The following is a 16,187-nucleotide window of genomic DNA, read 5'->3' as shown; positions in this document are numbered from 1 at the left end:
AAATATCCTATCTACAGACTATTGTTATTATACCCGATACTCATAATGAGTATAGGGGTATATTAGATTTGTGTTGTAAGTGGATGTGTGTAACGTCCAGAAGTCAGTGTTTCCGCCTAGTACTCGTAATGCTGCGATATTTGCCATGACTTTTATCTTTCTAACCATTATAATAATAATTAATGTAGAGGTCTGCATTAATAACCAAAAAACGGTAACCATGCCCATGGTTATGGGGTCGGAAACTTTTCATATTTCTATCTATCTATTTTCCTCACAAGTCTAATAAACCCCTCCTCTCGTTTGAGTAACGGGTATAAATATATTTCAAAACATAGTTAAATATATATTTTAGATATTCAGATTTCATTTCATTAGTATCAATTTTCAAATTTTAACAGAAATTTAGCTTTAAAATAGCCAAAACCTTCTATAAAATAGCTGATTTCGCCCTAGCCTTTCAATTTTGGTTGCCTTTCTGTGTGTAAGGAAAATAAAAAACAAAAAACAAGCAATGAACGAATACATAGATTACGCATGAAAAAAACGGATAATTCGAGTGCTTGATTCTATTCAGTCGCATTCATTTTGTTTTGCGCACTTATTCATTCTCACTCATACAACTGAATGCCGATAACTGTGAAGCCAACACATCCTCGTATCCTCCCATGGGCTTGTGTTTTGAATGGAGCCATGTAGATCAGATCCATAGTTTTAAGATCTTCAAGTTTAACTGCAAATCACGTATACGACATTTGAGCGGGAAATAGAGGGTTTTTTCGATTTTCCATTCTACATACTACATGTACATTCTACTGTCGTTTGAATGTCAATGTGTCTTATTCTTTTTACATATTCAAAATAAAATGGAAGGTTGGCAACGAAGCTTTTTGTGGTTTCATTAAAACTTTTTCCCAATGGTTGGCAATGTTGGCAATAGAACGATGTAGTCTCGACTAAATTTTCAAAAATGAAAACTAATTCATTTATTATGAGAATTCCGCCCAACTTAGTGCGGTCATGTCTATGGACACGATTCCGACGAAATTTCCGTCCAGAACCAAAAATGGACGTGCAAATGACCATTCAATGTGCGGCACGTGTTTATGGTTTTAGTGATGACAGTTGCAGCAGTGTCTAGCTCTCCCGCAAATCCGTTAAGACTGCTATACGCCGCACCGATTGCAATCAGCAAGCAGCAAAGCAATCACTGGGAGCCACTGTTTGAGGTTGTTTGCTCATTTAAAGCAGCGAGTGTTTACTTACCTATAATCAAACAGTGGATGTGGTGGCGGAGGAGGTGCCCGAGAGTGGCCAGCTCTGCAGGCGTATCACGTGCGCCAAATGTCAATAAAATGATATTTCCAGTATATGAAGGCATTAATAACATACAATACGATCGCTCACAGCAGAAACAGTAGCAACAACGACTGCCAATTAATATGCGGCCAACAATTTTTTGATGAACTGCTCGCAAGCAGTGGGGTATGTGAAGGGGAGGGAGCGCTGACAGAGATGGCAGCTCATAAAGCAACAAAATCGCACAAATTGATTTTGGCCAAATGATAATTGTGGGGGCTGCGTGCCCTTGGACACGTTTACGCCAACATCCGCATTGATGTTGAGTCAAGTCCCTTCCATTTTTTTCTCCTTGTTTCCAATGTCACTCTAGTTGGTGCCTCCACCCAATCCGATCCGATCCGATTCGATCAGCTTTTCGGCTCCTGTCGCCGGGGCAACCAGTGGGTCATCAATTTCAATGAGTCGATTGATTGAAAGTGCCGTCAATTCTTGCGGCCACTCAAATTCATTAAGCAGGCAAAGAACCACAGAACTGAGAGTAAATATTTATATGCTTATGTCCACGTCTCAATTATGTGTCCCTGAGGGTGTAAGAAAGATTTACATCGGCCCAAAATAGAAAACGGAAATCTCACCACGAATGCGACTGCCATAAACCATAAACCTCAACATATTTTATTTATTTCTCCCTTTTTTATGATTGTTTCCGCGTCGCCAATGACGCGAGCCTCAGTGGGTGGGCAGCCATAGTCCGAACTCACCTCACTCCCGCAAAATACACCACACACCCTTACTCACCGCCCGACATGCGTGTGGTGGAGGGTTGGCTACCCAGAGCCTCTGCATCCGAATCCATGCGAAACGTTCGCGCATTTTGCCGTCGAGCGTTGGCCAACGCGGAAGAATTTCGCATTTGAATTTTTCATTTGGAATTTAGGTTCGGATTTGAACACGAGTGCCATGAAATAATTAATAAGCAAATTCAGTGCGAATATCAATGAAATGCCAAACTAAAGCGCTTGGAAAAGTTTTCCATCCGAATTTTTATTGGCACCGTAGCCGACAAGTGTCAATTGAATTAGCGCCTTCGCGGACAAAAAAAAAGAGAGATTATCAAGGCGCAACAGGTTATTGGTGGCTGTTGGAAGCGGTTGGTGCTATCTGTGTTAGTGCTGTGCGATCAAGTCCCGATCCGGGTGCAGTCTTCCTATCGAGAGGCAGTAGTAACTAACAAACCCATCAAAGGGACTCCTCCAAAAGTGCCAAAGAGCAAGGAGCATAAAAGTGATACACACAGAAGAAGTCGATCAGCGATCGATTCCCGTGTTTCCAGGTAACTAGTTTGTCTCTCGCTTCTTCGGGTAAACAATTTGCGGCGGGCTTCTTTATGGCACTCTTTATTGCCGAGCATTTGTCCAAATAATATAAATGTGCTCGCAGTGGAAAAGTATACAACATATGCTAAGCCCCTAAGGGCCAAATAAAAATCAATAAGATTCGTACATATTCGGCCCAACTCACAGGCAAAATGAGGTTTACGCTCTACCCCGAACCGAACTAAAAATTAACCCAAGAACCAATATCACGCGGACAGAGTATATCCCTCACCTGTTGCTTGCACCGCATTTCCGAGCAAAGGGTAGATATCGCCAATGGCCAATGGTTCATCCATAGCTCCTCCGCATGCCCTCCAAATCCCATTGGCCGTGTCAGTGGCAGACCATTAAATCATCTCGAACAAACGAATTAGCGAAATGACTGCATCAATAAACAGAGTTCACCTGTTGCGCCATCCCGTCCCATACTAACCCAGCCCAGCCCCAAGTCAAAGCCAACTGCAGTTCGCATTCGATTAAGACGAATCTCGCATCTTTGTTCCTGCCCGCTGCCCGAATTATGGCAAATTTTCGGAATTGCTCTCGAACCGAAACGAGTCGAAACGAACCGAGCAAACCTAGTGAACATCAAAGCCCTCTATCTCGACAAACAGCCAGTGAGAAGCGGTCTATCTATGAGTATCTATCTATCTACATACACATATAGTATCTGAAACTACTACTTCGGGTATCTAGCAGATGCACGCGGCGCTGGTAACCGCTATTCCCATGCCAGTCCGTACAGTGTGGGAGGAGGGGGCGTGTCGGGGGCCAGACACCGGGTTGGAAGACCGCCTTCTGTTGATTGCGCCTTTGTGTACAAATTAATTAAATTAAAAGTTTCCGGTTAGGCCTCCAAACGCCAGTGCATTCGGTCAGTATTGCATTCAGTCAGTGAAAGACACAATGCACTTGCGGACGGGCCCGAGAATAATCAAAGATGACCGCGCCCTTTCGTTGAACTTTCACTCAGGGGACAGTACGAGTCTGGGGCTATATTTCAGCCACTTTTCAAATTCCAAAGGCTTAACGTTGGGTTCTCACGTATGGCCTTCCATACGAGTGGGCGAGTGTTCGCCCAGCCAGAGAAGGATTTATTAGGTCTCCACCTTCCCTTCTGGTACGACCTGGCACTACCAGATACATTTAGTCATGTGTGTCTATCCATCCCAATTGCTTCAATAAATATTCCGTAAGCAAAAGCCCGGTCAACATCATCACCATCGACAACGACGTCAGCACATGTCAAAATTCAGGTCCGAAACCGAGTCGATGCCGAGAGCCGCTTTTCATTTGGCTAGAGTTGGCCAAAGTCAACACAAGACACATCTGATTCCGATTCGATTATCCAAATTTCAACTAAGTCACGAAGCAGTAAACAGCCTGGGATTTTAGCAAGTCCGTAGTGGCGGGGGCACAGGCAAACATAAGGGGTCCGCGGCCTAAAATTAGCATTCAATTAGAAGATAATTGCAATGATAATTTCGCCCGCAAGCTCCACCTAACAATGTGCCAAAAAGTTGGCTCGAAAGTGTCGCCGATTTACTCGACCACGCCCTTACGGTCACACGGACCCTCATCCAACCCCCACTTTCAGAGCCCTGAGCGAGTCTCCATTAGAGCGACTCGTGTCCTTGTATGAGTGTTCAGTTAATGTGCAGTCGACCTTCACGCCAACTAAAGACCAATTGTCAATATTTTGACAGCACCCTCCACCTCCCGAGGTGGGGCATATTAAGAGGGGGGGTTTAAGGTGTGGGGCATGATGAATATGCTGGCGACATATTGCAAATCCCAGTGGATGAACTCGACCGACGTGCGGTGCAGAATTTGGTAGTGAGGGATAGTGTAGCTCACCTAGTGTTGACATCACTTAGCCATTTAATAGCGCTCTTTATGGGTATTTTTACAACCTGATGATAAAGACCCAAGTGCACTGAATAAAGGGAGCCACGCCGAAAGGACGTGTGCTTGAGTGAGCCAATTAAGCGCGGCTCTGTAACCGCCAGTCTGGATTGTTGCTTTTGATGTGGCTGTGCATGAAGGGTTGCTTTAATTCGCAAAAGCCGCGTCAATTACTATCGTCATTATATCCGAAGTGTTCCCCACCCACCTTGCTATGCAACTACATTTGTGCCGTCCAATACACAATACATATTCAAATTGCAATGGAATTACAACAAATTTATCAGAGGAAGAGCAAGAAACCAATTAACAACTTTTGGAGTATACCGCTTATGTCCTTTCATTCGTCAGAGCAAATAAACTTTCATATTGCAGTTGTCATTGCAGCCGAGGATTAGTTCCCTCAAATGATGCCACCACATGGGGCAGCACCCAACAAGGAGGGTCAGTGGCGCGGTGTTGGCACTCTGAGTGGATTACTTGAGCTGCTCTTCTTCTTTATCGCATGCACCGCACACAAGTCAGCACAAGACCAGCCACCCTAAGTATCGTCTGGCCATGCCGAATATAAGAAATTATTATATCTGAAAATTTTACATAATACAAAAATAGAACAAAGCGTCGAGGCATGATTCAGAGTCGGCCCCTCGCTGTTTGCACGTGACGAAGTCGGTGGAGGACGGAAGGGGAAATAAGATGGGGGCAAATCAATGTACTGTGCAAATCTTCGCAGCCATCAAGAGTCACCAGTGCTCGGAACAGCAGAAATTGGAAATCAGGGAATGCGATGCACATGTTCGTCGTGGTTGCTACTCTGGGTCCGACTCTATGTGCAGGTTCGGATTCGGGTTCAGTCAGCTGGTCAGTTAAGACATTTGTCTGCCTGAATAATTAACAAGTTGGGGCGCTTGCCCTGAATTAATTATGCTCAAATTGCTGGGAAACATTTGGACGCCTCCACCGGCAGATATGGAAGTAAGCAAAACAGTCATCGGTATCGGGGCAACCGCTCAAAGTGATAATTCACCCTTTTGGCACCCCAAAGAATGGAATATTGTTTGTTGATGTATGTCATTAGTCCCTCGTATTCATAGAACATCTCTCGACCCATCTAATTGGTGACTCAACACTCAATTGGTTCCACCCGGTGAACCAGCCCTCGACAATCCAGCTGAGGCACCAAAATTTGCTCTCTCCATCCATCGATTGATATACAATCGACATGGCTGGGCGCCATGGCTTACCTGAGCTGGTGCACGTCGACACGCGACAGTCCTGTTCCCATCCAATTCACTTTAACGTCATGGCCCAAAAATGTGCGAATACGAATTGGATTTTAATAATTTTTATAACTGCGCATCCCAGAATATCGATGTGTGCTACTGCTGGCTGTGCTACTGCCATTTTGGGTCCGGTATAAATATCAGTTGAACAATTCTATGACTGACAAAGATCGTTTAAATGCAAATCCGCCAATCATTAAAACGATTTAAATGGCATTCGCACAGTGAAGGAAAGGGAACGAAATAGCGGGTGTGGGCTCAGCACGCTGCCTGCATTAATGTATGTGCAACTTTGTTGCGCTACCAACCCCGGCTGTGACTATGCGAGTCACATCCGCCGGAAATGGGAAACTTCAGTCCAAAGCGGCTAAGACCAGGCAAAGACAACTTCCAGTGCTGCCGCTGTATCTGCCAAGCTATTAAGTTTCAACAAAGTGCGCCACTTGTTGCCCTGCTTTTTGTTTTAACTACGGCACCAGCACATAAGCAAAAGGATAATGGATGGCCCTCAATGGTCACGTCCACAAGGGCTATAATGAACATCTCCACACATCATTAACCGACTATTGCCGGCCTATGGCTCCATCCCCAACTCCCGGCTCCAGTTACAGGCAATTGATGGTGGGTAGAGAAACTGAAGGTCTGCTTTTGGGCATCATAATTAAATTTAACTGCCAGCAACGATGGAAACAACTTCTGAGTACTGACTTCAGCTTAACTTGCAAAGACCTTTCCAGTCAACCAACAAGTGGATGAAGGAGTGAAGTTGTGTTTAAACATCGTTCAAAGAGATTCTTTCAGAGCTGACCCTCGCTAGGTTAATGCGCCATAAACAGTGAAAACCTTCTTCACACTCGCTCACCCAGACATTCCTTATACTCTCCTGTTTGTCCTCTCACGACATTCCCAATGCAGAGCTGACAGGACATAAGCTCTCCAGTCGCACAGGGACTCATGTATTGGGCTCCTCGTAGCTGATGCGCAAAACTTTCGAAGTAGGGTGGGGACAGGGACCTGGAGGGAAATGGACAACAGGCCGGGGCCAGGAGCAGCAAGGCGGCAACTGTAACGAGCTGCGTGTCATTGCGCCAAAATCAACAGAAATGCAAACGATGTGTGCTGCCCTCCGTCGACGGAGATGTGGATGCTGCTCCCATTCCAGGTGATGGCAGATGGGTGAGTGTTGACAATGAAATACCAATCTGCCAAACTGCCAAACCATTGGACACATAGGGAAAGTCCAGGATGAGGCTGTTGTAGAACAAGCAAACATCAATAGAATCTTTATAGGATCTATAAATATTTGCGCTCTTCCTCTCCTGAGCCGTTTTTCGCCCTTAACCTTAACTTTAAAGAAGACTCAGGCAGATGCTTATGCAAAGCCTTGACTTCATCGCCTGCCATTTGTCCTTGGCAGCGGACGTCTTAAGCCGCCTTAAAACATTGGGCTCTAGGAGGGCTGGGAGGAGTCTGATGGATTTGGCCTCTGACTCTTTTTGACTCTTCATGCGTAAGGCGAATTCAATCACAGGACCTCCTAATGGCAGTAAAGAAAAACAATAATCAGCATCAAGGAAGAGGAGGCTGGGAAGTCTCGCTCCTTTATGGTTTCCACTGAATAGAAAATGAAATTAAGATGGCAGCTGGCATGGAGCAAGCGCTGCATCTGGGGAATTGGACCATGCAGGAAGGGAGTCCCGAAATATTGTTCCTACGTACGGTCAGCAGCAAGAAATGAAAGCAATAACGCCGTATATTGTCCAATTGTGGAACTGTCTGTCTTCCTTGATTGATTTGACTGTCCGCTCGCTGCTCAACCACCCTCCGATAGGGTATTGGGTACCACATATGAATGTGAATCAATGGGGAAGCAGCGTCGAACCCGAAAGACCATTGCTAGCAACGTTTTGTGCGTACGGAAAAAGCAGGTCCGAAGATAACAAACTCATAACATTTAATTACGTACAATTTACTCATATGTTAACACAACTGGCCGGCCGAAATAGTGGAGAGAAGATAGCAGGTTGAAAGGCTGATCTCGTATTTGGCAGGACAAAAGGTGAGAAGGCGAAGGGAATAGGCCCACCCTATCGCTATCACTATCACCCGTACTGTGACTGTTACTGTCACCCCGTCACCCTGTCACTGGGCAATGCGGTAGCCGCCGGACTTTACTCGTGTCTCTGTCATATAACTCTTAGGCCGATTGCTGACTGCCGATTGCCGAATTGAGAGCCATCCTTCCCACCTCCATGGCATAACTTAGCATTGTACATTGTATTGCTGGTGAGGTATTATTCACCCGGGACTTTTGCTGGGCGTATTTATCTACTGGCAGCAGGGACATAGCCAGACCCGCGGTTGACTTATCTATCAACATGCCAGCGCGTTGACATGGGAAGCTCGTCACATGTGCCCCGGAGACTATAGGGGTTTCCATAGAGCTGAGTCCGGAACTGGGCGAGTATTCATTCCTGCCAAGGGGATCCCGAGTACCCTGTAGGACTAGGCTAGTATGAATGTCCACTTCCCCTATTGAGTTGCAGTCCCTCGCACGTGACGGTAACATGCAATGCAAACGCAACTAGCAATTGCAGACCTGGATTGGGGATGTAATGCATCGGAATCCGATATTAGCAATGACAATTTGGAGATAACCACTCTGTGACGTGGGAAGATTTTAGCTATTTATGGTGCTGGTGGATTTTATACCACCCAACCTAGTTTCATTCATTGCCTACCAATATCTGACCACAATCAAAATAGGCTCTTGAAATAGAAATAGGGTAAAGTGGGGTACAAGGGTACAATAGGGTAAATTGAATGAACTATTCCAAGATAAATTTAATTTAACGATAAATTTAGACAGGAAGAAAAACCTCTATAATTAATTTGCCAGTTTAGCAAAGCAGGAAAAATTGGCGCATCATGTCCTCAGGCTGCTTGCGCGCTCCGTGGGGTTTCGCTGCAGTTCTCTCGTGGCTTTAATTAAACGTGTGAAGTGACGACGATGGCCACGCACAAAAAAACGCAACGAAGACAAATGGTCCAAAGGAAAATGGAAAATAAACTTAAAGCGCGCTTTCTTTCGACGCATAAGAAGAGATACATTTAAATCCGAAATTCTTAGACCTGGAGCAGCAGCTGCAGATGGAAAAATGCAGATGTTTACTGAAACTCCTATCAGCTATACAACTTTGTTGAGGGCCAGTGGCAGGCGCATGTATGGAATGTTGGCCGTGCTCTTGGTCTTTCATTTGTTATCACAGCCGTAAGCCGTATGTTATCACACTCCACCGTCTCCCTCCCAGATAATGTCGTGTAGTAGAAAAGCGTTTTATCTGCTGACAAGCAACGTGGAGAGGGAAGAGGTCCCGGACTTGGTGTGTCGATGCAACGAGCTGGAAACACTTTTTGGGTTATTCTCTTGCAGCAAGACCAAGAAAAGAGAACCAATTTGATGGCGACAGGGTAATAAACAGAAACTGATTTTGACAGTTTTTGCACTTGCAGCTAAAAGATTCGAAGGGGGATTAGGTACAGCGAGGCCTTGAATTTCGTGGCTCCAGCTCCAACCCTGGCATGCGCCTGACAAATGCGCAAAGTTTAAACAGTTGCAGGAGGCCCTAGATATGGAGCGTATGAGTAATGGCTGAAAGGAGCCATGCTGCCTTGAGCATGAGTACTGCGTCTTCTTGGCCACTGTAAGCCAATTTGGATTCCGCTAACCAGTCACGTACTAAGCACTAACAAGGCATTCCATAACCCATGGCCCAGGCAGTGATTCAAATTATGGCCATGTCAAAGCTCTGGCTTGTGATTCTGCTCGTCATTCACAGCTCCTCATAAGGCACACCTAATGAATTCAAACAATTTATATAGGTTGGAGGTGTCGGGTGCAGTGAACTGGGCCGCTCTTAGGCGGCGACACTTTGAGCGCTCCCTCACACAGCCCACGGCCACGGCGATCGCTAATTGTGCTTGCCAAATTAATTAAATCAGCACCCTATCGCAATTGCAGTACCATTTGTTGATTGAGTTTTTAACAGAAATGGAAATAGAAATGGAATGGAATGCAAATGCCGCCTGTGGCCTTTTGTCTGTTGCTGGATAGCTCCTGGTGCTCCTGGGGTCGTGCTGTCCTCCTGCTCCTGCTCGATTGAATTAATTAGGCAAAAGGCAATTAAGCGAATCGACTTGCTCCAAATGTCGACCCAGCTTAACACGCAAGCGAGCTCGGTCCACGGGGAGTTTCGTTGAGACAGAGCAGGAGGATAACAGCTATGGGGGAAAGCAACATAAATTCCATTGCCAATAAGTTGGGCAATAACTGAGTGTCGTCCATAAGGGCTGGCTGAAGAACACCGATAATTTGACAAGCCTTTCTACGAGGAAAGTCTCAGGTCAGAGCGGGTTAGTGTCTGGCCCTAAGTGCTCAGGCTTGATGAAGTGCCTACCCCACACTCTATGCTCTTCATTTTCCACTTGCTGCTTTTCACTTAGCGGCAACTGCCACGACTAAGTTGATGAATCGTAAGACCGCAAGGAGCAAAGCGAGCAGGTCGAAGGTGGGCCAATTAAATGGAAAACGTTTCCATGTACCGCAAATTGTTGTCATAGCTTGATGGATGCACTTTCACAGCCAAAACCCTCGACCAAATGATTGAGCAGTAAGCTCTTTTAAACTCAACTGCTCTTCCCCCAATGTAATTTTATCTGGCTTTAGTTCCTAGTAACTATAAAATAAGACCAATTCACACGCTTTTTGATCGATTTCCATGACTTCCCGCTGTAGAACAAATCCCAGTCCATGCTATTATCACCCCCCGCTGCTCCTTGGCTCTCTCCCGCTCGGGCTGCGCCTAACAGGCGAGATATCCTTGCGGATATACACGCTTGGATGCTCGGTTATTTATGGGGTGTCAATGACTGTGTGTGCCTTCTGGCCCAAGTTGCGTCCTCGCCACTCCCATCTCCACTCCAGTTCGATTGTCTAGCAATTGATTTTGTAGCTGTCCGGGACTGGGCCCCAATGTTTACTTTTACGGCTTTGTATTTGCTGCATACAAAGGAGATATCGAAAAAATACTCCGCATACTCGTAAGCAAGGGTAGTCTCTAATATGAAGATGAGTACATACATATGTATGTATGTGCAATATATACACTATTTTCTATCCCTAGAAGAACTGCGTAAATTTGAAACCTTGAGTGTTTTCAACATAAACCTGATTATTGATTGCCTTGAAAAACACAAAAGGCTGGAGTGAGTCAGAATTATGTTTTCAAGAGTATCTCACAGTCGGTGCATGGAAAATGGGATTTGATGCCATGTTTTCTAGTCACTCGCCGCTCGTCGTTATCGATATCGAGTTCCATTTAACGTATTTTTGGCAAATATTTATCAATTTATTACATTAAAAAATTACCACAATTAATTTTTCCCTTTTATGTGTATGAGTAACAAATGTCCCGAACAATGATTAAGTGTTTCCTCTCTTTGTACCCGGTACTCGGAGAATATAAGACCATGATAGAGTGGGCAAGCTTCTAAGGGATCCAGAGTCTAGTGGATTGACGAGAGGGTGATCGCTGGTTGGATCAGAGTTAAGAAGGTAGCGAAATAGAAGTACACGTCCGCTTAAGTTTTTTTCCACATAATTACACATAATTAAAATAAAAGGCAGAAAAATTAATTAAATAATGCGTTGAAATATGCATATGTGTATATAAATGTTTGTACATGTATGTATGCATAAAATAGCTAGAGCTTTCGAGAGACTAATTTATTACTTTCTTATCACGCACTCACACACAGACACATACACACAGTAGAACTTCTCCTCTAGACGCTTTTGTGATAGACGCTGTGATAAGAGTGCAGCGGCGTGGCTTAAAGCTCGGCTTGGAAAGTGAACTAAGTGACTGTTAAGTATATATTCGAGTATATAGGATAGATTTCCTATTACTTATCCCCACACTAGCTAAAGAGGTGCGTAAACTTTGCAATGTAATCCATGAGTATGTATTCAACTAGTTCTGATTTGAATTCTGATTGAGAAATTTCTGGCACATTCGCCGTAATAGGATAAATCTTAATTGGATAAGTTTATAATGATTGAAATAACAATAAATTACAAGAACTGCGTTTCATATCTTTATTTTTCCAGCTAATACACTTCCACACTCCCCTGTGACAGCTACAACAAGCAACAAAGCAGATAAAGAAAAGGAAACAAAATTAATAGAAAACATCGAGTAGCACTGAGGACGAGGCAGCCGCAAACGGGACACCGCAGCTGAGTAGAAGCAGAGCATGGACATGGCGTATACGCAATGCGCAGCATGTGTTATTGCTCTCGCTGCTCCAGCCATGACCATCTCGAGTCAATTACGAATTTTAAAATTTAACTGAAATTTACACGGTCCGTTACCTCCCACACGGTCAATTAGCCAACACTCCCTCCTATCGGCCTTCAAGGCTCGGACACAGAGCTTGAGAAAATGTCGGAGTTCCGATACCTATCGATCACGGATCTGTCCTTTAATCTGCCAATAGCTCCGCTCCATGCCGCCGCTAAGACAGAGGAGCCGGGTCTATCAGACAACCCCACCACCGAGCTAAACATTCCCTACACCGTCTTCGAGATCCTTGTGGCCATCGTGAGCATCATCGGCAATGTGCTGGTCATAATTGTGTTTCGCCGTGAACGGAAGCTGCGCCGCAGGACCAACTACTACATCGTCTCCCTGGCCATGGCTGACTTCCTGGTGGGCAGTCTGGGCGTGCCCTTTGCCATCCTAGCCTCCATAGGACTGCCACACAACCTGCACGCCTGCCTCTTCACCGTCTCCCTGCTCGTGGTGCTCTGCACCATTTCCATATTCTGCCTGGTGGCCGTCTCCGTGGATCGCTACTGGGCCATCCTCTATCCGATGGCATATTCGCGCAACGTGCGCACCCGGACGGCGATTTGTAAGTTCAAGAAAGAGGGCGATATTCTATCTGTTCTGTCCCCATTGTTGAAAGTAAAAGACTGCATCCCTGATGGGCCTTTGTTGCCTCGCTACTAATGATTTTGTCTGACTTTTCCTCTTACATTGTTCAGCCTGCCTGCTGTCGATGTTTGAGTTGCGGCTTGGCTAAGACAAAGACATGCTCATCCGGCCAACTATTAGAGTGCAGCAGATAGTACACAACTCTTTAACTGGTATTCCAAAGCCACGAAAGCCAATGTAGTGCTCTCCAGATATAGATGTTGATGCCGTTGCAATATCCCAATGGTAAATGCTTTCGCATTTACTTGCATTGGGGACCACACTCCGCCCGATGATGTTATGCTCTAATGTGTCCGCAACACTCAGCGACCGTCCAAGTTTTACTAGGGGAAACGGCATGTGCGTCATTTTCCCAGTTCAGACGAGTTCAGTTGGCTCTCTTTGTCAATTCCTATTGGCCACTATCCCACGGCCACTGTGACGTTGGAGGAGGTCCCTTGGCGGGCTTCGGTTTGTAACCCTTTGCTTATCATTCGCCCCTGCTGTCTGTTGCAGTCATCATCTCAATGTGCTGGGTGGCCGGCACGATTGTGGGCTTCCTGCCGCTCTTCGGCTGGCATGCGGATGTGGCCCATAACCAGGAGTGCCTATTTGTGGAGGTGATGGACTACGACTACCTTGTCTTCCTGTATTTTGCCACAATCATCACACCGGCGCTGCTCATGCTGGCCTTCTACACGCACATCTATCGCGTCATCATCAAACAAGTGAGTTCAACACCTGCCCACGCTGGTTGGCTGGATCCGAATTGGTCATGCTATATCATACTGCTCTCCACGTAGGTGCGCCAGATCGTGACTATGAATCCCGCCTCGGACCTAAGCCGGCGCTCCTCTACAGCTCCCATGCAGGTAATGCCTGGAAGGGGCGGTCATGCCGGCACAATGCTAAGGGTACTGGGAGCAGCCCGCAAGCGGGACGTAAAAGCCACGCAGAATCTTTCCATTATTGTGCTATTCTTTATGATCTGCTGGATACCACTGTACACGATCAACTGCATCAAGGCCTTCTGCCCTGACTGTTATGTCCACCCCAAGCTGACGCTCTTTTGCATCATTCTCTCACACTTGAATTCGGCCGTAAACCCTGTGCTCTACGCCTACCACCTCAAGGACTTTCGGGCAGCACTCAAGAACCTGCTGCTCAAGATGATGGGCGTGGACATCGACCAGCAGGCGGAAGCCACCCACAGATTTTCCTTGGCCAGCCAGCACCGCCTCCAGTCGATGGACTCAAACATGCGCTCCACGCAGCCGCGCCTCTATGTGGGTGAGTGTGAGTGCGCGTCGTCTCCCGGCCAAATCGGCCACTTAGTCCAAAGATCCAGCTAATGACTCATTTTCCCTGCAGACTCACCAATCTGGCTGCGGCAGCAGCAGGAGGCCCTCAAGAACTCCCAGCTGCTTCCCAAGTGCGGCGTAGTATCACCATGCTTCAACAACATCAACCAGACGGTAGCCGCCGTCGCCTCCGTTACTACGGAGATGGAGCGCGAGATGTGGAACATCATGGAGGCCTCCAGCGGAGCAGAGCTGGGCGAGATAAGCTACGAGTTCCCGATCCCTGCGGGACTGAGTCCCAAGCGGGAGAGCGATCACGACAGCAGTATCTCTATCCCCCCGCGTACTTCACCTGATAAGCCTGCCAGTCTTCAGCCCGCTACACATGGGATGCATCAGCGCTGTGACAGCGTCTACTCATATGACAACCACAACTACTCCTCCAGCCAGGATGAAGATGACAAAGGCCTGGTCGATGAGGACGGTGACGACATAGATTTCGAGGATGTCTTTGATCCAGGTACTCCCAACCAGACTGGCGTGGATCCCGCTGAGCTCCGCCGATCACTGGCCATCGTCATGCGCGAGAAACTCCGATCCGACGATACGGACTACCAGAATCAGCCCAGCAATATACACGAGCTGCCCTACGACCTGGACCTAGCCCTTCAGCAGGAGGGGGCCAAGGGCAGACCATGCTCCACCCAGACCTCGCCCACCAATGGCCCGCTTCCACCTCTGCTTCGGGCAAAACTCTTTGCCGGCAATTCCAACAGCCTCCCCGGGACGTCGCACAAGGAAGGCAACACCCCCACCCCCAGCGTCTACGTAATAGATAGCGAAGCTAGCCCGGGCTCAACAGGCCACAAGCCAAAGTACCGGAAGGGAACCGCCCTGACCAGGAACTCGCTCAAGAAAAGCCGCTCCTGTACCTGCAGCAACAACCCCAAAGGGCGTTCACAGGGCGATGGAAATGGAGAGGTAGCCCTTTCGCTCAACAACAACAATAATCTCAGCGATCCGCAAGAGTCGCCTTTAAACCACCACCAGGAGAGCTTCTTCAGCCCTCTGAGATCCGTAAGCAGCCTTATGCACCATTCCAACCTGTTTCACCTCTTCCAACCGCATGCCACAAGAACCACCTCAACTTCGACGAACTCACCGGGACCGTCAACGCCCACACCTGCACATCTCCTGGCCCGCGACGAGGCACCCTCAGCCTCCTCACCATCCCTGGCCACTGCTAGTGCGGAGAGCTGACCAGTGGACGAGGGCAATGGCTCCACCCGGAGCAGTCCCTAGGCAAATACTCGCAAGTCAAAGCTTCTATTTTAAGTACTTGATGGTTCTCATTAGTTCCCTTCCGCATTAGGAAGACCTTAGCGGAATTAGACTTTCGAGTTCAGTCGGATCCATCGATAGCGGCAGTTGAGTGTTTAGGCAGTTATGCGCATTTATTTTGAGTACGAATTAATGTATGGACTAGCTAATTCTGTAAATAATCTTTAATGTTGTTATAGTATAACGTATTTATGTGCAAAGTCGATGATATAAATTTGTGCAATTTTGCTGTTAGCCCCTGTGTGTATATGTGTACCGTGTATAGTATATGGTGTATCAACATATGTATGTATGTATATATGTATGTTTGTGTACACCTGAACGTCTGTGAAAACTATGTTATGAAAGCTATTCGAAATGAATTTCAACGTTGAAGTTAAATCAATCCTATACACAAAATAAAATGCTTAAAACAGAATTTCAATAGATTTTGTTAGTATCGTATGTATAGACCTTTGGCTCGAACAAAATCGATATTAAAATTCATAGGCCTCCTAGAAAGAGTATATTTATTTCATGTACAAAAGCTTAAGCAACAGCTGTTCTGCTGTTTCGAAAGCTTTGGGCCTCGATTCGGGTCTTGGCTGAAGCTAAAAATAAGCAAGTCTATCGATAACTGCAGGTTTGAATTTTTCAAGCAAG

The 16,187-nt window shown here is 46.4% G+C and overlaps 1 protein-coding gene across 4 annotated transcripts; it reads left to right on the top strand.

Moving 5' to 3' along the window:
• Positions 1-2,177: 2,177 nt before the first annotated feature.
• On the top strand, positions 2,178-16,167 carry LOC108156016 (D(1C) dopamine receptor). 4 transcript variants are annotated; one of them, XM_017287245.2, is made up of 6 exons: positions 2,178-2,635; positions 12,036-12,841; positions 13,420-13,631; positions 13,707-13,775; positions 14,037-14,199; positions 14,275-16,167. In XM_017287245.2, the coding sequence occupies exons 2-6, from the start codon at positions 12,370-12,372 to the stop codon at positions 15,462-15,464; spliced, it is 2,106 nt and encodes a 701-aa protein (XP_017142734.1). In that variant the 5' UTR covers positions 2,178-2,635; positions 12,036-12,369; the 3' UTR covers positions 15,465-16,167. The 4 variants fall into 4 exon arrangements, with proteins under 4 accessions (XP_017142734.1, XP_017142731.1, XP_017142732.1 ...); XM_017287242.2 differs by adding an exon at positions 11,684-11,857 and having other exon boundaries at positions 13,707-14,199; XM_017287243.2 differs by having other exon boundaries at positions 13,707-14,193.
• The last annotated feature ends 20 nt before the right edge of the window (positions 16,168-16,187 follow it).

This window comes from Drosophila miranda, chromosome 2 (genome assembly GCF_003369915.1).
Source record: "Drosophila miranda strain MSH22 chromosome 2, D.miranda_PacBio2.1, whole genome shotgun sequence".
NCBI lineage: Eukaryota > Metazoa > Arthropoda > Insecta > Diptera > Drosophilidae > Drosophila > Drosophila miranda.
This window is presented reverse-complemented; position numbering and strand designations above follow the sequence as displayed.

What these genes read in the sequence shown, in the direction of transcription:
- LOC108156016 (XM_017287241.2), top strand. Translation starts at nt 12,370, where the DNA reads ATGTCGGAGTTCCGATACCTATCGATCACGGATCTGTCCTTTAATCTG. An exon ending in GCGCACCCGGACGGCGATTT is followed by an intron (nt 12,842 to 13,419) that starts GTAAGTTCAAGA and finishes TGTCTGTTGCAG; the next exon opens with TCATCATCTCAATGTGCTGG. An exon ending in GCGCCTCTATGTGGGTGAGT is followed by an intron (nt 14,200 to 14,274) that starts GTGAGTGCGCGT and finishes TTTTCCCTGCAG; the next exon opens with ACTCACCAATCTGGCTGCGG.